This window comes from Toxotes jaculatrix, chromosome 21 (genome assembly GCF_017976425.1).
Source record: "Toxotes jaculatrix isolate fToxJac2 chromosome 21, fToxJac2.pri, whole genome shotgun sequence".
Taxonomy (NCBI): domain Eukaryota; kingdom Metazoa; phylum Chordata; class Actinopteri; family Toxotidae; genus Toxotes; species Toxotes jaculatrix.
This window is the reverse complement of record NC_054414.1, coordinates 14032787-14060332: the sequence shown is the minus strand read 5'-3', so window position 1 is coordinate 14060332 and position 27546 is coordinate 14032787. Positions and strand designations below refer to the sequence as shown.

General features: G+C 41.0%; 1 protein-coding gene across 11 annotated transcripts; it reads left to right on the top strand.

The window, feature by feature from the left end:
• Positions 1–27546, top strand: pax2b (paired box 2b). Of its 11 annotated transcripts, none has more exons than XM_041067069.1 (14): positions 7–49; positions 1725–1890; positions 2373–2570; positions 5863–5942; positions 6056–6175; positions 11180–11184; positions 12384–12422; position 13494; positions 14159–14334; positions 16823–16937; positions 23467–23472; positions 24077–24178; positions 26202–26288; positions 27406–27482. In XM_041067069.1, exons 1-14 carry the CDS (start codon positions 7–9, stop codon positions 27480–27482), a joined length of 1215 nt encoding a protein of 404 aa, XP_040923003.1. The 11 variants fall into 11 exon arrangements, with proteins under 11 accessions (XP_040923008.1, XP_040923003.1, XP_040922999.1 ...); XM_041067065.1 differs by having other exon boundaries at positions 1713–1890; XM_041067074.1 differs by lacking the exons at positions 11180–11184; positions 12384–12422; position 13494 and adding an exon at positions 678–680 and having other exon boundaries at positions 1–49.

The window sequence follows — 27546 nt, the reverse complement described above, 5'->3', positions numbered from 1 at the left end:
TATCCAATGGATATTCACTGCAAAGCAGACCCCTTTACAGCGATGCACCGTAAGTAGCACAACCTGAGTTTGTCTGCCACTGCAGCTTTTACATGTATGCGGGTAAAAAAAAAAACAAAACAGCAGAAATATATAATTCCTGCATAATACAAAGGCCTGCAGCGGAAAGCGTAGCGATTTTTGCGTGCAAACAGCATCTTTGCGCAGGAAAAAAAAAACAAAAGACAAGTTACAAGCTAATAAACTGATACACAAACAAACAGAGACAAACGTGGAAACGTAAGGCTGCTAGTGGAGTGATAATCTCCTCATCATTCACACCTCTTCTTCTGTGTGCAGATTTTATCCTAAATACTTCTACACACGCAGCAGCGATGTACAGAAATTAAACTTGTCTTAGTAAACAAAGAACGTGCGTTGGCAGGTGCCCAGTAATTTACACGTGTATCACCCTGCAGCTTCCCGCGCAGTGTGTGTGCGTGTGTGTTTGTTTGGGCCTAATAAAGTCAAGACACATTAGTTACACATCTATTATTCAAATTATCCAAATAACAGCAAACCCTGTAAGTCCATCTTAAGTCCACGTGTAGTGTGGTTTACTTGTAATTTGGTGAATGTTCGTGAATAATTGATGGTCTCTTCATTTACTAAATAATATGTAATATGAGTAATCAAAGCTCGTTCAATTATTTAAAATTACCGTGCAGGGAAAATGAAGGAGCTTGTAACTTAATACCAAACATGAGCCGTGGAGCCTGTCTTTCGACTGTGAGAAACTTTAAAGAACTGGAGACTGAATTAAATTCATATTTTTTAAATTCAAATTATTTTCAGGAATTAAATAGCAGTTATGGCACAGGCTCACTGCTCATTGTAGGCTGGATTCAATGTGCTCATCAGTTATAAGCTGCATAATAACAGTGACATCTGAAATATTAAAAGCATATTTGCTGCATGATTAGGTGTCCAGTAGTTCAGTGCAGCAGTTCAAACACTGTTTTGTTTTATTTAATTCTTACAAAGACATTATTGTAATTCATCTTAATTTGAAAAGTTAAAGACAAATTTTCTTGTTTTAAACAAAAAGGGAGGTAATAAAAAACAGACCAACACACATGGATAACAAACAACTTTTTAGCTGCTGTGTCCATTTTTGTTTCATTTAAACAACAAAGAATATATATTTATAAATTTGCACATTCACCAGGACAGTTGTTTTGCACTGCTGTGATCATTTCTAGTCTCTGCCTCTTCTCAAATCACCATAAATAAATATTCTTTCATCCATTAATTATTTTGTACCATGGCTAATGACTGAAAAAAATATAATAACTTGGTCATTGAGATGTGTCTATGAAATGTTGACACGTTAACAGAAAAGTAAACAATCTTCTAATCACACAAAAATTAAAAAATAAAAACATGTTCCTTTAATTAAAAAAAACATTATTTTCAAATAGAAATGTTTATGTGTCGAATTTCATGAATCTTAAGGGCTTCTTCAAAACATAATAAATACGTGTAAATCCACCTGCTCCATAGACACAAGTAGTGGAAAGTGACCTGCAGTTATATTATATTATATTATACGGGCTATGTACCGTGTTTTTGCGTCCACTGTAATTAAAAAACAAAACAACAAAACATACTAACCTGCGCCTTCCTCTCCCTTACGACTTTATGTAATGTTACGGTTGTGTGTGTTGTTGTTGTATCCCACGTAGGGCACGGAGGTGTGAACCAGCTCGGCGGGGTGTTTGTCAACGGCAGACCCCTCCCGGACGTGGTAAGGCAGCGGATAGTGGAGCTGGCCCACCAGGGAGTCCGGCCCTGCGACATCTCCAGGCAGCTGCGGGTCAGCCACGGCTGCGTCAGCAAGATCCTGGGCAGGTAGGTGAACGTGCTCCGGCCAAGCCCAGCAGGCAGCCAGGTAGAATCTGCTGGGTGTAAGGAGGCAGACAGAAAAACAACATCATGGTAGTGATGGAGGACGAGAGGACTGAAGCCCCCAAAGTCAGCTTTTGATTCTTAATTAGTTTAATTCTATTTTAGGCGTCCTAAAATGTACATGAACTCGAATTAATTTTTGACATTAGTAGATTTTACAGAATTAATTTAATTCTTGCACTTGTGCGTTTTCTTGCATTTTAATTGATTTTTAAGCAAATTTGTTTCTGCTTTGAGTCATAATTAGCGCCAGTTATACTCATAAACCCCATCAAGTTACATTACACCTCCAAAGCTTATAATCTCTAAGTGTATCATTGGGTTTGAAACTAAATTAAACGCCTATTTTAGGGAATCTACCGGCAGCATTGTGTCTTAAATACAGCAAACTATCACTATCTCACCGGAGAATATTATTTTTGCAGATACTACGAGACTGGCAGCATCAAACCAGGGGTGATTGGTGGGTCTAAACCTAAAGTGGCCACACCAAAGGTCGTGGAAAAAATCGCAGATTACAAGAGACAAAATCCAACTATGTTTGCCTGGGAGATCAGAGACAGGCTGCTGGCAGAGGGCATCTGCGACAACGACACTGTTCCCAGCGTCTCATCCATTAACAGGTAGGAAACAAAAATTAAAACATAACCAAAAAATATAGATACAAAACTCATTATATTCAGATTTTTTTTCTTCTATTAATTTAGTTGGGTTAAACAACAGACTTTAGGATGTAAACACGTTAATGAAGAGCGCCGGCAGAGCGCAAATTGAAAATCATTTATCACAGCATATCTGTTCTAAGCGTACCACCCACAGCAGAATATTGTTTGACCAACTTTGTGCTTCCCGGCACGCCGAGGCTGCCTGCGGTCTCAGAGGTGCAATTCAATCTTTCAGACCAAACTCCCTCAACAATCAGCAGTACATCCAGGACTGAGTGAATCTGTCGAGATGAAAACCGATCAATATTCGGTGACCAGATCCCGTGGCGCTATAAAGCAGGCCAATTTTCTTTAGCACATCTAATGTGCTGGAGCTGCTGCACAGAGAGAGAACAACACTGGCGTTTCTGCAAGATTTTATTTTGGAGAGATGCTCTAAGAAGGATAATCGGAGGAAAATGTGTTGGCTGCAATTTGTAAAATATTGCATCACGTGGAAATAAGGTCATAACCTTTAATGAAACCAAAATATTTTATTGTGAGAGTTTCTGTGAGGCCAAACGGATGTCTTAAAAATCCCGTTCTGTTTATCAATAAATCTCCCGATTTAAATACTTGCACTAAAATTCGAGGTGTTATCTTGCTGTAATTATAACTGATGTAATTTTATGATGATGCATAAAAGTGCAAAACCAATTTTGCCTTGATTGTGGCATTAAAACGCTCATATAAAGCGATTTATCAGGTGAAATAAATCCATTTAACTTTTTAAGTATCACCGTTCACGCTGCACATCCTCAGGTTTCTTAAAGAAAGTCATAAACAGCACTATAGTTTGACAGTGGAAGCTACAGGAAGACCCAGGATACCCCCACCCCACCACCATCTTACCCCAACCCCACCCCCCACCCGCTCCACCACCACCACCCCCCCACCAGAGATCCCTGGTGATGAACTTTGGTTAAGAGGCACTGTTCCATAGAGCCAGCATCAGCATTACATTTTAATGAGCTGATGGGAGAGCATGGACAGCTCCACACAAGACATCTTTTAAATAGAGAAAAGGCTGAAGAAAATTCATTTCATGCTTCGTGGCTGCTTAAAAAGCCCCATTTAAGGAGGCTCAGACACATGTATGTGATAAATTCAAAATGTACATTAATATCATTAAAAGAGCCCTATAAAGTTTTTTTTTTCAATTCCAATTAAAGCTTTCTATTTTGGACTGGCGGGGGAAGCCTTATGTGTCTTTGTTTATGTGGAAAATTAAATTGTGAACACAAAGAGCTGTAATTCTATCAGCCAAATATGAGAGCTACTTTGAATTTCTATTATGGCTTAATGCTGAATATTCTTTTTTTTTTTTCAGCAGAAGAAATGTAAGATTTCAATGTGTTGCTCTATAATCTAGTGCTACACACACACACACACACACACACACACACACACACACAGAGTGGTGCAAACACACAAGTGAGACAACACAAGCATTTGTTTTGATTTAGCTGGAGCTAAATATTTCAATACATGTTTGAATTCCTAAAGGAGCAGTCCGCAAAAATCAATCAAAACATCCTTAGTGGTTCGATCACTATGGCAGAGTTTTTCTCCAGAAAAAAAAAAAAAGCCTTGAAAAAGTGAGTTTGTCTTAAAATAAATGACACGAGAAGTTTAAGCGGGGCTTTCCCCGTTACGACAATTCAGGAAGAAAAAAAAAACACTAAAGACTGGAGCCAGAGCCTTTTCCAGTTGGATGGTTCTGACTGGGGCCAGTCGTGGGTTTCTGTGGCAGACAGTCTGACCTCAGGACTGTTGACAAAAGAGGATGCTCTATTTAAACACCTTTCCCCTGCATGCATTATTAAATGCTACAGAGATAGTGTTGTACTACACGTCAGGGCCACCACAACCAACAAGTAACGCTACCCTGCTGCTAGGCATAAAAAAAGGGTCCTCAATGGTGCTCGATACTATTGATTCAGAAGTAAAGCAATTTTAATATTTCTTCAGGGGATTTTCAGCAACAGCCAGGCCATTAATTCATTCTCCCAAATTGCTTATTCAATATCAAGAACATGGATACCAAATAAAGTCTTTGAATTTATGTAGCACACACAAGTCAAGGGGTCGAATAACTGTTATGGGGAGAAGTGAAAAAAATTAAAACATCAATATGCGCTCTCTGTAAAAGCTTGGTGTTAGGCAGCTTTGCCTCCAAGGGGAGTTCTCTCTTTTTTTTGTTTGTCACAGTGTTGGATTTATTCCTCTGAAGCCTTCTGGCACCACCAGTAACATCAATATCTAAATTATCTGATGTGTTTCTGGATAATATGGAAGATGGAAATAAAAGAAGAATAGTTTTTTGGGCTTAAAAATTATAATCTGGGTGCTAGATATTGTGCAGTTTTATCTGAGAGGGGAAAACGTTTCATTCCACTGAAACAAACTATGCATAAAATAAGAACAAATGATCAAAATCTGAATTGTGTGAAGAAATCAAACCTATAAAAGCTCTATAGTCATCACCCTACCTCATCTCCTTGTGCTCTAAAATGGCCCTCTGGAATACATGATGAATAGTTTTAAAGTTTACAAATTATTGTGACAGCTCCCTTTCTCCCAAAGTGCCATTCAGATTAAAGGAATCTAATGCTGGCGTAAGCTTGTGCAAGGCAATAAGGAACTATTGCTTTCCTGTCACATATAATTTATAGCTTTCTATTTGCATCTGTTTGCTCGTGTGACTAATCCCCAACTTTTTCTCCCCAAGCCCCGATCAATACAACCTCATCCGCATTGGCACACGGGGGCCGCTGGTTCTACAGAGATGTTTGATCTGGGAAGCAAAGGGCTACTATAGGGCTGCGATCGGTCCCTGTGAAACCCCCTTCCACGGTGGGGAAGAGAGAGAGAGCGAGAGACAGAGTTGGAGGGGGGGCTGATTAGTGTGGGCCAGGTAGAGTCAGTGAAGCTGATCATTGAGGTGAATTGATGTGATTTCATGCTTTGTTTGCAAGATCACTCAGACCAAAAGTGCAATGAAGACTTTTCTTGAGACCTCACCTTTAAGGTAGAACCACTGACCACGTCCCTCCTTGCGTATGAGTTGCGTTTGATATCTTAGTCACACCATATCTCCTGGTGTGACCCAAAGGTGTACGCTCAAATTAGGGGCAATTTGGAAATTTCCAGGAGGAGAAATCGGTCATAGAAAAGCAGCAGTGACATCTGCATTTCCTTTGTTCCCCAGGATCATCCGAACAAAAGTCCAGCAGCCTTTCCATCCATCGCCTGATGGGTCATCCCTGCCAACACCAGGCCATACCATAGGTAATGCTGCAGCTCACATCAGCATCAGCAGGAGCACTATATGGAATACATGCAAGCATGTCTTCATTGTAAAATACAAGATGGTTGTTAATTATTTTGTTTCTTTCCTCCAGTACCAAGCACAGCCTCTCCGCCTGTAACCAGCGCCTCCAATGACCCTGCAGGATCCTACTCCATCAACGGGATTCTGGGTATTCCACGATCTAATGGTGAAAAGAGGAAAAGAGATGAAGGTAAGAAAGTTTCTTGTCAAGAGGAAAAAAAAAAACAATGCTTGAGTTTAGGATTAGCATGCAGAAAATATCTAAAATCCTACAAAAAAAAAAAGCTTTATGCTATAAAACCCACTTTGCTGAACTTGCAATTACGGCATTAAAACCTGCTTCAGTTTCAGTAGATGACCCTTATAAAACACCTAAGTCTGAACTCTGTTACACCGCTGTGTCAATCTGCCAAGGAGTCTTTTGATTTGAAGACACGACCTCCGCTGTTGTCTCCTGCAATTAATCTTTATGGAAGTGATTAAAGGGCTTTAGATAATTACATGTCAAGATGATGTAGCCAACCACCCAGGTCAGTCAAGACAGCCGCTATAGCTCTGTGGAGGGCTTTTTTTTTTTTTTTTTTTTTCAACAAAAGTGGCTCCACTTCTGCTGCTGCCGAAGTGGTAGGTTAGTGGATATAAGGGGGCCTGAGGCGATATAGATTATTGGTTCTGTAAGCAATAGGCTTCCTTAATGTCACTACATAAGCAGCTGATGAGAATAGCTAAACAGATGCACTTATGTTACGAGGCGTGTATGACTATGGAGGGATGATGTGGCTGCTGAAAAAGGGGCAGTTATCTCAAACAGGGTGGGGAATGAGTGCCTTATTTCTGCAGTGCTCTGGAATGAGAGCTAATCAGAGCACGGCAGCAGTTTACATAGCGTCTTCTTTGTTCTGGCGTTTGTTGAGAAGCGCAGGGGTTTGCGGGATATTGAGTGGAATTGATGTTTTATGTGCGTGCGGGGAGGGAGAGATGACTAATGACCTGTCAGAGGTAGATTTCCTGGCAAAGATATAAAAACCAGCATGACGTGGACATGGCAAATGACATAATCAAGTCTTTCCCTGTAAGAGATGCAATCGCGGAGGCATAATGCAAACGTCTGGTATTTTCAAGGGTTCATTTTCAGTCGTTCGAGGACCTCTCATATTAGCCAGGGTGTAATGTCTAGTCACTGAATGATAGAATGCACACATTTCTATGCAGATTGCTACTGAAGGGCAAAGAGGTATTAAAGGGCATGGAGAGGACTAAGGTATGTGTACGTGAGGGGGAGAGCTGGCCTGTTTTGTGGAGGTCTTCCAGGTGACAGCGCCATGTTTCTATGGCTATTCAGTCTCAAATGATTCTCCTGATGTGCTGCCATTTCTGTGATTTAGGTGCTCGGCCAGTGTTACGATGAAAGAGAAGAAAGCTGTGTGTGTGAATGGAGGTGTGCACTGTGTGTGTGTGTGTGTCTCAGGGTAGGGCTTTTACTGGGGGTGGGGGGGGGGGTTCTTATATACTCTCTCAACAGCCAGCTGGTGCCTACCTGGAACCACAGGGTCAGGGATACTTTATCTTTCCAAAACATAAACCCCAGGTCTTGGCCTCACACACACACGGCTGGAAAAGCAATGTCTCGCCTCGAGCCACACTTTGTAAGAATAGTATATTACATACAAAGTTACCCTGTAGACACTATTGTCCTGTTGTTGTCTTCTCTTAAAGTGCACCTTACCAAACCTGACACCTGAATTTCAAGATTTTGCAACTGGTTGGCTGAAGTGTTCTCTGAAACTGAACTGCCGTAGCTACCATTTAGGAATGCAGGTTATGTTCTCTGTATTTTGGGAATTGTGGAGGTTTTTGTAATCTTTGCAAACATGAATTACTCAAAGTTTTAGCGGAAATCGACTGTCACCTGGAAAATAGTGATTGCTTTTATTTTGAAATTCAGGTTGCAGCTCCAGTTTGTTATAACCTGTAATGTCTTTGGGTGTGTATCATTGAAAACAAATTATCATAGATCCCATATTTGCCATAAATGCCATCAACTTGCTTTAAGGGGCCTTCTTTCTTTGCTTCTGTTCAAGCATTTTTGTAAAGTTCACATTACAAAAAACAAAAACAGTCACTTCTTGATAAACCTTTCTGGAAATGATTGAATGCTATTGTGTAAGCCAGCTGGTAAGTCTTTTTTCTAACCAAACAAGGCAAAAAACACGTCTTGTCCAAGAAAGCCACTTATGAAGACCTCAGTATCTGGAAAATCCTTTTTCTGAAATCAAATAGTTTCGAAGCAAGAAATGTATTTGTGCAGCTTTCTTGGTGTTTCATGGTTATTTATTTTATTCTTTTCAGTTGAAGTCTGTGTTTCAGTGTTGCCTTGTTTGCCATTCACACATATTTTGCTTCGCTCAGTAGGCAGTAGTCTATAGTCAGTTAATGCTTGGATTAAATTTCCTCACAGCACAGTAGCTTTCCTGAGCCCTACTTAACTTGGTAAGCCTCATGATGATTATGGCACAAGCAGTCATTATCAAGGGCTGAAAACATGAGCAAAAATGAGTGAAGGAAGGGAAAGGAAAGGAGGGGAAGGGTTAGGGAGGGGAGACTCAAGCCCGGGCAGACAGCTCCTAAGTTTCCAAGTCAGCAGTGCCCTTAAAAAAAGGTCCCCCATTACAGGAGGGATGTAGAGATAATGTAGTGTGACACACGTTATGTACACTGGGTCTCAGCAAGAGGAGCTTCAGGGACACAGGTGTCATAAGAGCCATTAATCTGCTATTGTCACGTGTTATTGCAAATTAAAAGTAGCATGTTACACTTGGCAGCCATTGTTGCAGATGGACAGAGTGGGGGAGAGAGAGAGAGACCCCTGGAGATGGTGTGTTCGGTGACCACGGCTGTCCGCACCTTTAACAAAGTGACATATATTAGAATTTGCAATTCTGGAGAGAAAAGCTATTACCTCACAGATTAACATCCAAGTACCCCGCCACCCGCCTCACCCCTGCATCCCAACTCCACCACCCCCCACTGCTTCTGACACACACTAAGCTTCAGAAAAGACAAAGGAGAAGTCTAGGCTTCTTCTCAGAGGGTGAAGTGAAAATCTTTCACAAAGCATCTGATGTCTAAGTACAAATCTGCTTTCATAGATGTTTTTGTTCACCTTCTTGTTATTAGCGAACGTGTGAGAGAGCTGAATTGACCTGAGCAGACAGCTCGGAGGTCTGTTGAGAACATGCAGTGTCCATGAAGTGTGTCCGGTCTTTCAAAGTCATATCACACGTCCTTTCAGAGCGGCCCCACAAATTGCACAATCAGACCTGTAGATGATTCTTAATTTCAGCCATTCTGAACGCTTTCTTGCTTTGTGTGGGGCTTTCTTCTTGATTTATGAGAGAAACGCCAAGAGAGAAATTTCATGATAAGACGATCATCATATATTTCAAGAGCCAACAACAATAGCCAGTGGCAGTCAGAATGGATGCGATTCTGTGCTTCAGTAGCTGTTGAATTAATTATTTCTCATTTCTGAGCGTCATGAGGAGAGAACTGATGTGTGTGGATGGAGATGAGTGATGGAGCGAGCCGCCGTCACACCCCGCTCTGTGTATCAGCATCTGTTTTGGGGGAGAGGGAGAATCAACACAGGAACTCAGAGAGCAGCAAAATGTCATCACCTAAGTGCGAGCTCCAAATTAGATTAATAAAGCTTTTAAAAGCTTGGGAACATGACGGCCTAACGTCTTTCTAAACTGTTCCTTGCTGAATCTTAGGAGTAATCCCAATTTTTGCAACAAATCCAACTGACAAAAGCAGCAAATTCTCAGATATGACAGACTGCAAATGGGGAATGTTATGGACAATTAATCGATTACCAAAATTGTCATTAATTCTTCTATTCTTTATATAATCGATTTACTAAATTTAGCTTCTAATCCCTTTCAGCACTAATAACTGCTCTTTGGTGATGGTGATTTAATTTATGTTTACATAATCAAAACATTCAATTAGAAAAACAAAATGCAGCTGAGTTCATCCAATTTGATGCAAATGAGTTTTAATTTGATTTCATTTAGCCAGGAATTGAATCAGGCGGGAAATTATAGAGGTGTATTATTGTGAAATACATAACAATGTGTTAAGGGAACAAGAGCGTATGTATGTTGACATGTTATTTAAACAAGGAGCAGATTTGGGGAGATGGGAGGGGGGGGCAAGTTCATTCATCTTAGGGAGGCTTTCATGACCTCTAGGTGCCAGCTCAACTCCTCATACCTCTCTCAAGAACTTACAAACTCTATTTTCATTGCATGAAAGAGTTTTACTCTGAAATCATTCTCTTCCTCCATTAGAGTCAGATTTTCAGAGAAACTACAACTTTTGCTCAATCTGCACTTCATTCATGATAATTATTTTGTTTTTGTTTGGCGGGCAGTCAGTCAGACTCGCTCCCAGACCCAGAGTTGCATTGGCTAAAGCCTCCTGCTGGGGGTCATGACCCCTGGGTGCCAAACCCGCAGAGAGGAGTCTGCTTTATAGAGCTGGTTATCTGATCTGATAGAGGCTGCTCCCTCGTTACCGGAGTGTTAATACAGACTGATGTCAAGATGAATACACTCAACTCCAGTGATCAATAAACAACCACAGAACGGGACAAGCATGTAACGCACCAACAAAGCCACTGTGGTCAAACAGTGCATAACGGGCAGATTTGGAAATGTCCAAATATTGGATCTGACTTGTACCGATGACAAGTGCTTACAGTCACTTTAAAGCACCTGTAAATTTGTATTCCTCTATATCAAGAAATATCTCTTACTACATAGGAAAAATCAAAGTTGTAAAAGTTAACATCATAAATCAGCTCTACGTCGTTAAGCTATGAATTCTTATTAAATACTGATTAATACATTAAAACACATGACATCTTTTTTTCTGCCACATTTGAGCACAGAAAAAAACGAAATACAGAAATCTCTCATGTGAAACAACTAGCATTCTTCTGACTTTAGCAACAAACAGCGTTTCCATGAGGGAGCCTATTACTTACAGCAAAGAATGACAACAAGTTTTCCAAACTATAAAATACGCCTTTTGTAACTGCTCTTCAGAATGGTACAAGTGGCGTTGTCATTTGTTAGTGCCTTCCAAAATCACTGCAGCAAAAATAAAACAGTTTTCTGATCTTACACAGCTCTGGTTAAGGTTCGGTTCTGTTACAGCTGCCATTATGCTTCTTCATAAGAGTTTCTCAGATGGTTGAACAGCTTCTAATGATCTGACATTCACGTCCACTTTACAAAGTGACTGGGCAGCTGTGCGGAGGTGAGAAAGGAGCCAAGGATTGAACTTCTCTCTCTTTAGCTCTCTTTTTCATTTGTTACACAACTATTTGTGGCACTTTTCATGCAAACAACCGAGTGCAATACCACGAATGCCTTGCGGGGGAGACTGTCTGGAATAATAATTTCTACCACCAGTAGAGGACGTTGTCACTTGAATGTAAACATATGTCATTTTTGGGCATTTGCAGCCGTTTTCTTGGGAAGACCAACTAGAAAATCATAAAAGATACACAAAATTGATTTGTACACCTTGACAAAGCACAATTACACAGCTACATACATGTTCTAAATGTCGCCAGAGTAATTTTCATCAACAAAACACAGTTGTCACTGATTTGTCAGATGGGAATCAGTAGCTGGGAGGGCAGATGGGACTGTTTTCAGTGTGAGTGGGAGGAAGAGTATGTAGGTTGACCCAGGATGGTTTGTCTTGTGTGTGGGAAGTGTATTCCACAGTGGTGAATGACAAATATGGTGGGGGGGTATTGATCAGGTGTTGTGGCTTGGGCTGGCTGATGGAAAGTAATTAATGACTCTATTTGCTTTGGTAGCAAAGAGAACAATTGAGTTTGATAAAGTGACAAGAAGCAGCTATAGTAGGTGACGGCCAGAGAACATGCTGAATATTCACCTAAATGTGCTGGAATGTACAGATGAGCAACAGATCAGAAAAATTAGCCAAGCGGCCAAGCCTTGTTCATAACCACAAATCTTTCTTTCAGAATCTCGTGATCTTGGCTAAATTTTGTGGAAAAGGTATAGGCTATGGAATTATGTACAAAACGCGTAGAATATGTTCAGTTTGATAATGGTGCAGCTACTGTGGTAAAAACATGACACCTTGGGTTTGATTATATCACTCAGTTTGAGCTAGTATAGCTTCATGAAAAGGCTGGGACAAGCAGATACGGATACATGTAACTGTCTTATGAAAACCTTGCATCTCCACAATATCATCGTTCCAAAAACTATGAGAACAGTCTTTTTAAAGTTTGGTAGCAACATTTTCATTCAATGTTTTTCACTGATTCACTGATCCAGTGAATTTTGAAGTGGTTTCACATGCACGTAACAGGCAGGAGAATTTTCTATGCCTGCACCTAAAAGTCACCAAATTTGGGCACTGGTTTTCACCAGCAATGCTGTCATACTGTGGAAAAAAAAGGTTATCAGGCTAAATGACATAACACATGGCACTTTTAGGGGGGGTGAATAATAAGGATGCCTGACGATCTGACACCAGTGAAGAAAATTAAAATCTGTGTGCATCACTGTGTGAAATTCACTGGAATTTTTCTTTTTTTTTTTTGTAAGGTAACATGAGGACAAGGATTTGTGTGTCAGTAAAAATTGGTTCAGCAGCACACCATGACTGAATGAATGTAAATGAAAACCAAAACCTTTGATTTTTACAATGACAAAGAAATTTGTGTCCAACACCCAATCCACTTCACAAGATCAGTATCGGCACCAACAACAGTCCAGCATATCAGATCCTGCGTTGCTTGTAAATAAGTCCTAAGTCATTTGTGTGGTGAAAATAGTATAAATAGCTAACAAGATATTGTTAGAAAAATCATCACTTATTTATTACTAACTATCAGCACAATTTGAGGTTACACACACTTGCAAGTGCTCAGACACACTCACACAGCCACTCACACTCTCTTCTATAGCTCCTGCAGCTCTTCACGGGAGAGTCGGGTTCATCCTCTGGCCTCAGTCTGTGAAAAAAGGTCAAGCAGCAGAATAGAATGGCAATAACCCTCCCAAATGGTACTATCACACAGACATGATTGATCAATTGAATTCCATGGCAGAGAAAAATGTGGGATTAAGTAGAGTATTATACGCACAATGAGTTGAGGCATGATGTTCATTTCAAGTTCATTTCAGCTCCCTCTTGCCACCAGATCAGGCAATCAATAGGGGCCTTGCATATCATATATCACCACTCTCCCACTGAGGGGAGAACATAATCTGCCGCAAATTTAGAATGACAGATTTGTAAGGGAGCTGAAGCTTTGTGGGATCCGGGGAGGAGACCTACAGACCTAGCCACTGCAGCCAGGAGAGGTGGGGGTGATGGAAAAGGGGGGAGAAAAAAAAGGGAGGGAGGAAGGAAGGGAGGCAATGGTAGAATGGTCTGTAGAGGTTTTAAAGCGTTGTACACAAGTGACAATGGGAAAAAGCTAAGGCATCCTTTTCCCAACAGTTTGGTAATCAGGTCAGGAGTCAGGAGAAAATTCCTGTGTTTGGAGAGCAGGATGATTAGACTAGACTGTACGATTTTATTCAGCTTCTTGTCCTCCGCCGCTGTTTCCAAATGGAACCACACTCTCGCAGAGGATGAAAGCAGTATTGAATTGTGAAAGGGAAATTGCGCTTTTTAGAAAAAACCTGCTCTTGATTTCAGCGAGCACCAGCAGAAGGAAAAAAAATCCTCTGACTGGAAAGAAGAGACACTATAATGGGCTAGCTGCTGCTTTCATTAGTATACATGCTTGCCACAACATGTATATATTTGCAAGTGATGGTAATCCATCAATTACCAGAGGGCTTTCAGATCATGATGGTGTTAATACTGTAGGGTTGAGGGGGGTGGGGGGGGGGGGGGTTGATGCAGGGAAAAGCCAGTGTGATGTAGCCAGTGGCTCACTACAGACATTAAGGTGCAGAAAAAGCTGCACTCCATCCTTTTCTGTCCTCCTCAGATCCCCCACAGAGGTGGTGCAGAAAAAACATGAGGAGAATATAAAGTGCATAGCTTGAAGTAAAGGCCAGCTTCCCGGGGTCAGTGTCTCGATTGTTGCTCTTTCTTCTTGTAGATGGTTCAGATGGTTCTGGCCCAAACAGTGATTCTCAGGGTAGTGTGGAGAGTTTACGGAAACACCTGAGGGCAGATGCCTTCACCCAGCAGCAGCTGGAAGCATTGGACCGGGTCTTTGAACGCCCCTCATACCCTGACGTCTTCCCTACATCGGAGCATATCAAACCTGAACAGGTTAGTAGCACTGCAACTCACCACTTTCCCTTCACATACATTAAAACACCCAAAATGTGCATGTGATGCTGAATCAAGCACAAAAAAAAACACACGTTTGTCAGAGATATTCCCAGACCATATCCAGAAACGAAAGCTAATTAAACAAACATCTGAGATGGCCAAGCACTGGATTACAACCCAGCATGTATAATGCTGGAGGGATCACAAGGAAAACTCCCACACATTATTGATTTTGTGATGAAAAACACATTCCTTGTATCCCCTATAATTGAGAATAACAGTGAGGCAACATGAAATTAATCAATACCTAGATTTTTCTTCATTTTTTGCTGTGTTATTCAATTGCTGCTTTTTGCCTCTGTTGTTTATTTTCCAATTCTGTGTCATATCTTGATGTTTAATGAAAGCTGCCTTTATTGTATCATGTATTCATGCAATGGATGCATGAAGCATTTGCAAACAGCCTCCACATATTCCTACTCCCTCTGATATTACACCCACAGTCGCCATCCATCCTCATTTCAAAAATTAGAAGGCATTTGGGGAACAGCCACCCCCACACCAAAACGACAGCCAGAAACCACTGCTTATTAAATGCTCTGGGCTTATTACAATGGATAACCTTTATTTACTTTCATTATACTATTAAACAACAAGAGACTATTAATTTCTCCCACCAAACTACAAGTTGGACCCATAAAGCAAAAGCAGTCGCCTAATTGAGTTCATTTTAATTTCTCTCCAATCGGGGCGAATTACGCAGGTGATAAATCAGTGGGACAGGCCTCACCTCCAGAAGAGGGCCTAATTTGCAGCTAATTACAAAACTGATTTCTACTGGAAGATCAATACCAAAACGAATTGGAAATGACTTGCAATCACAAAGAACGTCGGGGAGAGTATTAAAAGGCAGAGGGAAAAGGGTTAGGCTGAAAAAAAAAGGGGGGGGGGGGGGGGGCAAGCAAAGAAGAAAAAAGAAAGGAGGCCAGGAACAGTCCAGAAAAATCAGCTTTAATTTAATGCAATATTAATCAGAGCACTTTCCCTTTCATGGGTGCCTCACATTTTTTTTTCTCTGGAAAATGTGGCCCTATTAGCCAGTGTCTGGGTTCTGTAGCGAGGCATTAAAAACCCATTCTGGAGATGCAAAACTCAATGGATTCCCCCCTCCCACACTTCTGCTAGCCATTTGGTCATCCTTTTCAGACCTATCTTTTCAGTTTTCCCCCTCCTGCCCTTTATCTGCATGATAAAACGTCTGTTTGGCGTCTGAAGCCTCCGAGAATAGAGGAAAACATCCGACATTGTGCCAGTGAACAGTTGTAGCAGACAATTAGAGTTTATCGGTGATAGTGGCAGACAAGAGCGGGGTCACAGGCGTCCCCCTGTGGGAGCGCGGCCCACTGAGCCACTCAGGCTCACACTGGGCTTTGGACAAACATTGTCAACACTCAGACTCCGGAAGTCTCATCTCATTAAAAAAAACCTGCTAACATCTGCCATGAGTGTCTTTTAGCGGATTTACAAAAGGAAACATGACGATTAAAGACAGGCTGGGAAGGGATTAGTCTTTAAATGAACGAATTTTGTTTGTTTTGTTTTTTCTTTTTTTTAACTTAAATGGTCAGTTCACCCAAATGACAAAACAACATATTTGCTTTTGTCTGGTGGGGATTTTAGGATTTCTGCGTCCATTCAGGTAATCTGCTTATTTCAAATGATACTGACACCTACCTTTGACTTTTTTTTAATTAAAAATGTTATTGTTTTTTTTTTTTTTTTAATTAAAGCGGCTCAAATGCACAATTTTTTTTAATCCCAATTAAGGTAGGGTTTGGATGAAGGTTTCTGAGGTGAATATCTCAAAGTTTTGGCACGCAAATCCCAAATGATCTGCATTGCTGGACTTAGCTTATAGGTTTTTTGTGATTTGGGTGAACTTGTTCTTTAATGCAACATCTGACCACCCACAAGAAGTAAAACCTCAAACAGCTAAACAATAACAAAAAACAAAAAGAGATTCAGAGATGAGAGGTAATTAAATTTAAAGGTGGTTTAGACTCCAAATTAAAGCAAAAAAAAAAAAAAAAAAAGAGAGGGACAGAGGAGAAAAGGTGAATGGTGTCTCTCAAACAGGGCCACATGGTGTGCCTGTAACAAAGCAGAACTGCTTTCTCCCTTGGCTGATCAGGGGTAGGACTGCAGTCAAGCACAAAGGGCCAGCTGACGCCTTGGCTTTTCACTCATCTCAAAATCCCACTTCCTCTCAGACAATACCAAAATACATTCATGATATGCTTGAACTGCCACCCTGCAGCTTGAACACACACACAGACACACACACACACACACATACACACACAATGCTCTCATACAAATTTATACTCGCACAGGCCTGTGTGGAGCGCTTAATGGAGGAGGAGAAGGGAGGATTTCCATCTAGGTATTGTTTGGTTGTGTAATGATTCAACTGTCCTTTTCCCAGGCTAATGAGTACTCGCTCCCTGCCCTGAATTCCAGCCTGGACGAAGTCAAGCCCAGTTTATCCTCTAGCGCCAACCCAGACCTGGGCCCCAGCGTGTCGCAAAGCTACCCCGTAGGTAAGATCAATTGCCATACAGTACGCCTTTATGCTGCCGAGCCACAGCTTCAGCTGAGGGGTTTTGAAGAATAATGTAAAAGAAAACAGTGCTAAGCATGCTTGTGCAATTGACAAAAAAAATGTGTGAAAATAAAAGCAAACCAAAAAGTTAAGTGTGAAGACTTTTTTAATACCATTTCACTCTGAGCTGAAAAGGTGGTACGATGATGTGATAAAAGCTTAGCAGCTGTCCTCCGTCTGCTTTTTTGCTGAGCAAGCAGGGCAATAAGAAAGATTGGGAAGGTGGGGGGGAGCTGTTCAGTCACCGCTGGACAAGGACCTTTGGGTGTCAGCACATCAGAACTATGACTGTGTATCAGAGCAAGGTCTCGCTAAAAAAAAAGGCCACCATGCAGGACTGACTGCTTGTTGGCTGCTGCTGTGTTGCCCCTGTGATTTGTTCGCCAGGAGACAGTTTGTGTGTCTCAAAGCACGAGTAATGTGCCTCGGTAAATACGCTCTGGCATTTCTGCCGCCTAACTCTAACACCATGATCATTTATTTCACCCTCCTATCTTCCTTTCTCTCTCTCCCTTACCCCCCGCACCCCCCACCCTTTGTCTCCTCTCCTTGTCACAGTTAATGACTGCCTGGCTAATTGAAATATTGTTTCGTTGTTGCCGCGTTATTACCAAGAAGAAGGTTAAGTTTACTGAAAGTTTACGATGACTGTCAGAGGCCGGAGATTAATATACAGAGCTTTTATTAAAATTCATATAATTATGCAGCAGCCATCAAAGGCTACGAGTTCTGCATGGGGGAGGACAGGGTGATTGAAAATTGCAGCAGCCCCCCTTCTCAAGTGATAGCCAAGCAGTCTTAAGAGAAAATAAAGAGCCCTTTTCTCATTAATATGTGGGAGGTAGATTTCCCCTGTAAGGCAGGCCTCCTGAGAAGAAAGGTGTGTGTTTGTCCTTTGTGCACTGATGGCCTTTGTGAAGCAGGCCTGGTTCTGCAGGCGGCTTTGTTTGCACCTGGGATATTTTAGATGGTCTCTGCAGAGAGGGTCTCCTTACTGCGTTACAGGTGCAAAGAGACATGGAAGAAAGATGGGATTGTATGCATATCCGTGTGTTGCAGTGTGTGTGTGTGTGTGTGTGCGTGTACTTGTGTCTGCACATAAAAAGCACATTACTAGCTTTTGTATTGGTAAATACGTTTATTCCATGCCCTTTTCTGTTGGTAGATCTCACTGGAGGCAGAGAAATAAAGCACACAGAGGTCAAACTAATGGAACAAACATCACTCTGACTTCCACTTGGTAATTAGTATTTGGTTAGTGGCTCCTCTGCTTGGTTTTCCCTCAGTGACTGCCTGTGTGGATAATAGGTAATATTCAGGTGTGTGGTCTCTCTAATGGCTGAGTATTACAGTTTACTTGCCAGCGATAAGCCTACCAGAGGAATTTTAAGCCAGGCAAAAAGTAGTAAATTATCTGCAGTATTTAGGCCGAGATCCAATTTCAAATTAATTGTGTCTTTACGGGGGGAAAGAACTGGAGATTACGTTCATCCTTAAAATGTTTTCGAACACCAATTAAAACGCCTGCAGTTATTGATCTTGTTGATTTTATGTCCTGGAATTTGCATAATCTATTAAAAATGAATGATTCATGAAGTCCTCTTTGCCAGAGATCGGGATTCTCAGCGAACTGAAAGACTTGAGAGATAGAAATCTATTGTGTCCTCTGCTTATCCTATTAAGACTCAAAAGTACCTGCAAAGCAGGGCTCAAATAAGAAAGGGATTTAAGGGCATTGTGCACATCATCGAAATTCTGAGGCAAGAAGCCACTTCCATTAAAACAGTTTTTTTTCTCTCTCCCTCTCCTCCACATTAATGCTGTATTACCTGCTAAATAGTCCCTCTTACCCCATAAAAACACCAAAGGGTTCCATGAATATGTGGATAGGACAATTGCATATTGTGAGGTAATTTCTATTGTTGATATGGGAAGTAATTTCTTTGATGAATTCCCTTCGAGAGATGGATTTCATCTCAAGTGCTTCTTATTCTTGTTCATTCGAACTGCTTAAAATTCAAATAGTGTGGGCCGTGGGTGAATTTATGAATAGCAGAAGGAGGAGCTCAGAACTTTTTTGTGTATTTTGAGAAATAAATGGAGAGATGGTCTTGATACGGCCAATTGTCCACTATTTCTATAGAGAGTCTCTGTATTTCCTGAAATTAGTCAGAGCCCACCTGTTTTCTCGATGGCACTTCAGACTTAGGAGCCCTCTTCAAGCACTGAGTGGATTCCCTTGAGCATTCAGTGGGAGTTTTACACATCTCCACTCAATGACTGCATACTGAAGACTCTTTAAACATATTCCCTGCTGGGCCTGTTAATGGAGGCCTCCAAAGGCTTAAAGCCCCTGTGTCAATGACACCTCTCCTCCTCAAGCATCTGCTTCTGTAAACTCTTTTATCCCCTCTTTTTATTCCTCTAAACAAAACTTGGTGCAGCAAACACAACTATCCACACTTAAAATTCAATTAAGGTGAGTAAGTGCTCTCAGGGTGAACTACACAGAAAGTATCAAGACCTGCTGTTGTCCAGTGAGCAGCGAGCAACGATCAGACAGCGAACCTGCCGTCAGTGACGCGTGGCCTCATGACAAACCGCTCGCCCGTCTCCCCACAGGGGGAAACGCAGGCTCAGGCGCCGAAATTAATGCTTATTTCGTCTTCACAAAAGCAAACTAACCTTTGAGCACACATTTGATAATGAATGACTTTCAGCCGGTGTTTGGGGAATTAAAGCAATTTGGCTCTCCAAACATTCTTTACTTAGTTGTAATTAATTAGGGTGCTGAGATTTTTTGGCTTGTGATAAATTGCCCCATTCTGCATATAGCCTGGAAAATGGAGGTCAAAGATTTTTGGTTGTTGTTGTAGCAAACATGAAGGTGTCCCTGTCATGCTAAATTTAATACTCTTGCAAGCAAGAGTCATTCACAAATGACTTTGTTCCTGTGCCAGATAAAGAGAAGGTCACCCTGCTTTTCTGTTTATGTTTTAAGAAACTGAACTGATGGTAATGGCAAAAGTGGTGCATAATGTTTCTTGTCACGTTGGGGGTTGAGATAAAACCTGTGAATCTTTGTCTGCAGTGTTACTGTGTTGTTCACATCAAGAAAATTAAAAGTAGTTCTTGATATCTGCAAAAGCACAATGTTGACACAGACAATGTCATGTGTAAAAATCTGATATTTCTGGCCCACTAAAAGCAGAAATACTGTATTCCCAGCTCAGCAGCGACTGTTACAAGACACTTTTCAAATTAAGGCAGAAATCAACAGCCTTTTGTAACAGCAAACCCAAAAATCTTTGAATTGATTTTCGCAGGGAAAGAAAAGAGGGCAAATAGCTTGATTTGCTGGCGTTCAATCTAAGGGGACTGTCAGAGGAAGCAGACAATATAAAGAAGCCCATCTTTTAATGAGAATCTGAACACACATCTCTGTTGTAAAAACAACAAAGGGTAGGAAGCAGCTAATGAGGCTATCATTGCTGTACAGAGAGTTCTCCGAACCGGCGCCTCTCTGAAAGAGGGCTTTAAAGGGGACATAAAGCAACAGTCACAGAGCTGCTGGCAGTCACTGCCAACTGTATCCTGGCATATACAAAAACAGGACCCGACAGAGGCTGTTATTATTATCATCAGAGTCAACGTGTGATGAAAAAAGGCCGAAGTTGATGGAATAAACTCCTCGACTTCACATTTTCTAACTTTTTGATTATTGGGTGATGCAGATCTTTAATAAAACATATCGTGCCTTCTCCGCTGGCCAACTTCTAAAACTAAACAACAACCTACCAGATTGTGTATCTTATTGTTGCTTTTAAGTTTAGAATGAAGGTTGAGGTCTCCAATGAGGGTTAAGTTGAAAGTATTGATACCCTGATGTGGTGCACTGGATCAGTATCAGGGCTAATATTGATGAGGTATTGGCTAGAAGTGACCAACCCACATTAAATAGAGGTAATTAGTTATTTTATAAACCCTCTGGAACAGTAGCATTCAAATCTGCACAAATCTTCATGGAATTTTGTGTATGAGAGTCTCCACTTATTGTTAAGAAGTGATATGTAGTTACAGTTACACTAGTAAAAGATACAGATTATACACTGAAAAAGTTTAAGATAAAAGTGGGAATAAAAAGTAGAGAAAAAGGTGAGATGGGTAAATCTATAGTTACAGTAAAAGCAGCACACAAGGTGAAAAATTACATTTCTGGTATCATGGCTTTGACATAATTTGCAGAAATTAAACTAGATGTTACTCTGATTCCGTATAGTAAAGGCAGGAATCCTTTTCTCATTATGTATTTCATCTCTTTGAAGCGAGTTAATGAAGAGTTAAGAGTATTTACTTTTATGAAACGTACGACTGTTGTAGCTGCTGCAATAATAATGAAGAAAAGATTGGGTCAGTGTTTGCTGAGACAGACAATAGTTACCAATGTCTACACACACACACACACACTCTCTCTCTCTCTCTCTCTCTCTCTCTCTCTCTCTCTCTCTCTCTCTCTCTCTCTCTCTCACTCACACACACACACTCACACAATGGCCTTACCCCTGCTGGACCCCCCACCTACAGTACTCCCACGGCTCCCTTTGACTTATGTGCACTGGCTTGTGGCTAACTAATTCTTATTATAAATGAAAGGTCCGGCATGACCTCACTCTTCTCTGTAAAGCTCTTTAACTCCGCAGCTCTCGAGTCTCAGCTCTTTAACCAAAAAGACACATCTCACCAGGTCCTCGTACAATACAGCGAGCTGTACTGAGATTTGCAAATAATAGAGAACAGTTGTTCAACATAAGACTGAATTGCTTCTTTATCATGCAATTTAAGATCACAAATGGAAATGTTCTTATTCTGGCATGTCTTTTAAGGAAGAACTGACTCCAAAACAGATTTCCCCGCATGCATTTTCTGTTATGTGTCACAGCTTTACTGCTTATTTTGTGACATATTTTGAACAAATCTCTGTAGCTGAACTAGTTGATTGACAAACGTTTGTGATTATGTCACCCGGAGACTAATCCAGGATCTGCCAATAACAACTCTTGACAACAACCAGCTGTTTCTCTAATTTCTCTAATAATATTACATGTTTATAGATCATTTTAGAGTCCAAGAATAGTTTAATAACACAATATTAATCACATAAGCTCCTGTGCCTTCACATGTATCTCTCCTCTATTTACAAAAAAAGTCTTTCCTACATATATCATCATACCACATTCAGAAAGAGCCATACGAAGCTACAGCAGTTCCTTTCAGCCCCACTTCCTCCTCCTCCTCCCTGGCCTGGGTCTTGTGGACCTCCAGGCCTGCCACCCTGCCTCTTCACCAGATTTACCAGCCATTTCACTTCCTGTGGCCCCCGTGGCCCCCACTGCAGTCAGCATGTCTGCCAGCCTTTAGCAGCAGGTACTTCATTACCCCGAGGGCTCATTCACTCATCCTTAAATAAATAAATTGCTCATGATATTGCACATGTAGAAAGCAGATTTTTTTTGTCAATATCTAAATTTGCCTGTGGTTCATTCTCTCATTAGCAATCCTTACTGGCAGAACAAGCCAGTTTTTGATTTTTATATGGATAAATCAGAAAAATGTTTTCTGCACACGTGGGAGGAAAAGGGTTGGAAAGGATGTATTCTCAGTATGAAACATTAAGGTTTTTTTTGCCTAAGTTTTAAATTTTTTACACAATATCTAGTTTAAATGCAATAAAAGATTATAGACAAATCCAATAAAATTAGTTAACTCAGTTTTAAATTTAAAAGCAATGATATTCATCCTTTTCTTGTATAGTACTGTATGTGACGAAAGGTATAAAAATACTTCTGTCAACATAGATGTTAAAAGGTGCAAAAAAAAAAAAAGTGCTGTTCAGACAAAAGTTCCAACTCTCCACCAGGCTGCAAACTCACTTAGTGCCACAGTTTTTCGTAAGGAACAAAAGAAATTCTAAATTATTGTGGATCATCATAATACTTTTTCTTTCGTTAGGTTGTTGAGGGTTTCTCTGTTTACCTGGAATTTATTTGTAAATGCAACAACATAGCCAATTGTTGTCCAGCTCCTCATTAACGCTTCTATGGGAGATGATTTTCCCTTTGAGTCCAAGTGGCCCTCACAGCTGACAATATAGCTGGGGCCTCTCCTGCCTCGGCCCCTGCTGCAGATTGGGGTTACATGCCGTAGTCCAAACGTCCCTGTGGCCAGTGAGGACAACCCAACTGTCATTCTCAATTACAGAGCTGAATATCTGCAGATGGATGACGCTCTGCAGAGGGGCCTGCGCGCTGAGGCTTTAGAGCCACAGCAAAGAGAAGAGCCTTATGGAATTCAGTAACGGCTTTAAAGTTTGAACGGTCTACTGCAATTCCACTTCCTGCAAAACACCAGCTGTTACCTTGTTTTAGTTCACCTGTTAGCGAGGCAGACTGAAGCTCTCTGGTGTTAAGTAACAGGCTTAAATGACACCGTGTTCTTTGAAACGTTTGGTCCGGGCTGATCGCGTGGTTCTAAACTTGCAGTGAAAATTGAGTTGTTGTGCTGACTGACTTGCGGTGGTGGTGGTGATGAGTCATGATGTCTACAGCAAACGGCCAGTTTCTGTCTGTGAAATGTGGCTTGATGGAGATGTTGTGTGTTTACAGGAGCAGCTTTGCATTTTGGAACTGAATACTAAAAGCTAGAGAGACACAGTGACATAAAAGTATAAAGTAACTAACATTACATTTAGTCAAGTGATGTATTTAAGTACAGTTCGGAGATATTTATACTTGTACTGCAAGATATTTCAGTGTTTTTTACTCCACTCTGTTTATTTGAAAGCTATAGTTACATGTACAGATTCAGATTTTACATTTAAATCATAAAATAAGTTTTTTATAGATCTAACCAAACAACTAAAATTGTATAAGTTGTTATTCTCTTTCTGAAGAGCAGCTTCAGGATTTGTCTCTAAATGAATAAATCATCACTACGTTAAGAGGAGGTCACACATTAAAACTCAGTCACACTGATGATGTGGTTTTTTTTGTGTGTTTGTTTTTTGGTCTGTCTCTGCAGGTCGGGATATGGCCAACACAACCTTACCTGGGTATCCCCCTCACGTTCCCCCCACAGGGCAGGGCAGCTACCCAACCTCCACGCTTGCTGGAATGGTTCCTGGTGAGTAAGAGATGACGTCACTGCTTCATTTCGTCATTAGGGTCCATTTAACAGGTGGCGTAGCACTCAAAACGAACAGGTGTGGAACCTAAGAAGCACAGTGAGGAGAACTTTAGCACCAAATTACACAGTGAGGGGATGAATATTGACCCGCAGAGTTAGAGGCACACACATCCTTATATTAGCTCTGTGTGTATGATTGGATTAGACAGGCTGAGTAAGTGGTCAGAGACAAGGGAGAGGACAGTCACTCTCCCTTCCTTCCTGCTTTCCTCTCGGCCTTATTGGCTCATTATCTCCCCGCGTGGCCGTTCTCACCGGCCGTCGATAAACAGCACCACCAGCCCTCCCCAGCCTCTGCGCTCTAGAGCATATCCCTTTCCCCTCCTCTACTTAACCCGCAGTTCAGGTTCACAGCAAACAGTTAAGGGTCAAAAGGCAGAAGCATGGGAGCCTGGTAAATATTCAAATCGCTGTCTCTCTGAGGAGGTCAAGCTTGTGTCTCACTGCCAGGAACAGGGCAAGGATGCAGTTTTGGTGCTGAGCTTATACGCTTCTTCAGCTCCGCACACATTTTCACCAAAACACAGCCGGCATTTTGCTTTGATGTGATTAAACCACATGGATGGGGAAACCAGTGGAGTGTGTGCCGTGTTAGCATATCATTTACCAATCACACAGCCCATCACAGGCTCGGGCTGCTCCCCTTTTCTCCTGTACAAAGGGCTGCCACGACACGTTTCGTTATCTCCTCAGCCAGGAAGGTCATATTTACTGTCACATTTGTTTTTGTCTGTTAGTTAGCAGGTAATCTTAAAAACACTTGCGAAGATATTTCACTGAAACCTGAAAATTAGGTCATGGAACACAGAACAAGCACTTTCGTAAAGGATATTAAAAGATTTTTTTTTTTTTTCAGTTCACCCAGCATACAAAAATCCATTTTTCCTCTTACCTCTAGTGTTATCTTACTATGAAGATTGTTTATTTGTCCAGATAGATATCTGTGTATATTTTGATGTGAATATGAGCCAAGATAGAAATTTTCATTTTCTAAATTTAAAACAGCAAATTTAGAGAAGCCTTTCAATCTAATGTGCTTGCTAGTTTTTCTCTCTGCTTCTGTTCTGAAAACCTATTTTGGAAAATATAGAGGCTTTACACTTTTTTGACATACTTCTTCAAACAGCTGAGTCAATTTGATAGCTACCAGTAAAAACAAGCAGAGACTGTGTAGCACCCTGGTGGCAGTGCAGTCCGGATTTACTTTTAGATTTTGGATTTTGACTAATAAAACTGTTAAATCATGTGGGTGGAAAAGCGTCAAGTCAAACATACTTTTACTTTCCATTTGTTCTTATGTGGCACAAAGCAAAAGATGAGGGCCTTAATCCCATGGCTTGTGGTTTTGTGTTACAACCCATTCATCCTGTACACAAGCTCTAAGATTTAGTGACAGGCGCAAAACACTGTTAAAGCAAAGCCATTTCTCACCAGCTTCATATAAAATCTAGCCTTTATTGTCTCGTAAAAGAAAGAAACGTGTTGAACCAACAGCAGTGCTCACTGACATGCTCCAAGTTACTTCCCCTGCAATGAAATTCTGTAGCAAGAAACACCCGAGCTCAAACCAGAGGGGTTTCAGATTGGAGACGTTAAAATTCTTCCAAGAAAGGCTGCAGGATTTATTGCAGCATATCAAAAATGTATGCATGAAACTGTTTATTACCACTCTGTATTTATTAGGCCAGTTTGGAATATACTGGAGGAAGAAGAATGGGTAGATATCCATAAATGGGACAGGGAAAGCCGCCTTCAGTGTCACATCCTGTATTGTTCAGTGTTGCATAACTTAAGTGAAATGAAAAAGAAATAAATTACTTGCTTGACTGGTCGCACACCGATGACTATCATTTTCCCCCACAAATTGCATCCTGTTTTGAATGACGAGAAATGGCTGCATGTGAAGGGGTAATGGTTTGACGCATTGAAATGCTAATTGATTTGTTGTTTTGTTTTGCAGGGAGTGAGTTTTCGGGGAACCCCTACAGTCATCCACAGTACACAACCTACAATGAAGCCTGGCGATTCAGCAACCCAGCATTACTAAGTGAGTAAAGAGTAAAAAACTGGATGGGAACAATTAATTGACCGTTTGCTAAATCCCTCCCCTGAACACTTACTGTCCTTTGCAAACATAACTAGACTTAGGATTTCAACCAAGCTTTTGATTGTCTACATGTGAAGGGCTTTAGTAAGAGCAATGCTCTGCCTTTTAAGAGTTTTGAGGGTTTCCAAAATCAAAAGCACAAGAACAAAAGTGTAAGGAATGAGTTAACCAGTGTGTATATTTGCTTTATCTACCCTGCTCCCTGCTGAGGAGCACATAATTAACTGACTACATAACTTTTCAGGATTACAGGTTACAAAAAAAGTCCCTTTATGACAAGACCACAGACAGTAGTATTTCCCCTCTGTATGGAGGCCTGTCCTGGATGCTGTGGCATCAAAGTTTGGACTAACATTAACGTTCAATGCAGTGTCTGTCTTACAACGTTAAAAAATGAAAACTAAGATTTTGAAAGCTAAGCAACAAAACAGTTGCTTCTACTTGGATCATCAACTATTGAGGATGTGAACTTTTTGCCTGCATATGGATGTAGCTTTAGCCTCAGTCTTTTAGCACAGTATCATGCGTTTAGCCCTAAAATCCTAATTTCAGCCTTCTTTTAGAAGATTCTCGTCTTTAAACGAGTTAGCTGGGAACATAAACAAATTATTCGGAGATAGCATTTTAAGCTCAGGGATGTAACTCCAAAAAAGTTCTTGCACACCATTAAGACATTTTATTAAGGAAATTAACCTCAGGTTTTGTGTGTCTGAGGACTGAAACAATGGACAGTGAGCGGGATTGTTTTTTTTTTTTTCATGTCTGTCTCTGTCTGAAATCATGGATCCATTGTTTCAATAATTACTCAAATTTAAAGTGATTAATCTGCCACTGACATCATTGCAAACAGAAAGTTTGGCAACAGTAACTAAGGGGGAACAGAGCTTAGCGAACGAAATTATCCACAAAAAATTTAAGAGCTTATTAAGATCAAACGTTACATAAATGGACTGCTTAACAACTGAAATCAACTGCTAGTGCTAACAATGAATTTGGTAAATGGCAGTTAAAACTGTATTTGTTGTTTCAAACGGTTCGTTCTTCTGTTAACTTTCAGGTTCCCCTTATTATTATAGTGCCGCATCGAGAGGCTCCGCCCCTCCCACTGCTGCCACTGCCTATGACCGTCACTAGTTACCATGGAAACCAAATCAACCTGCAGGACCATGGCCTCAGCCTCCATATTGCCCCCGTGTGA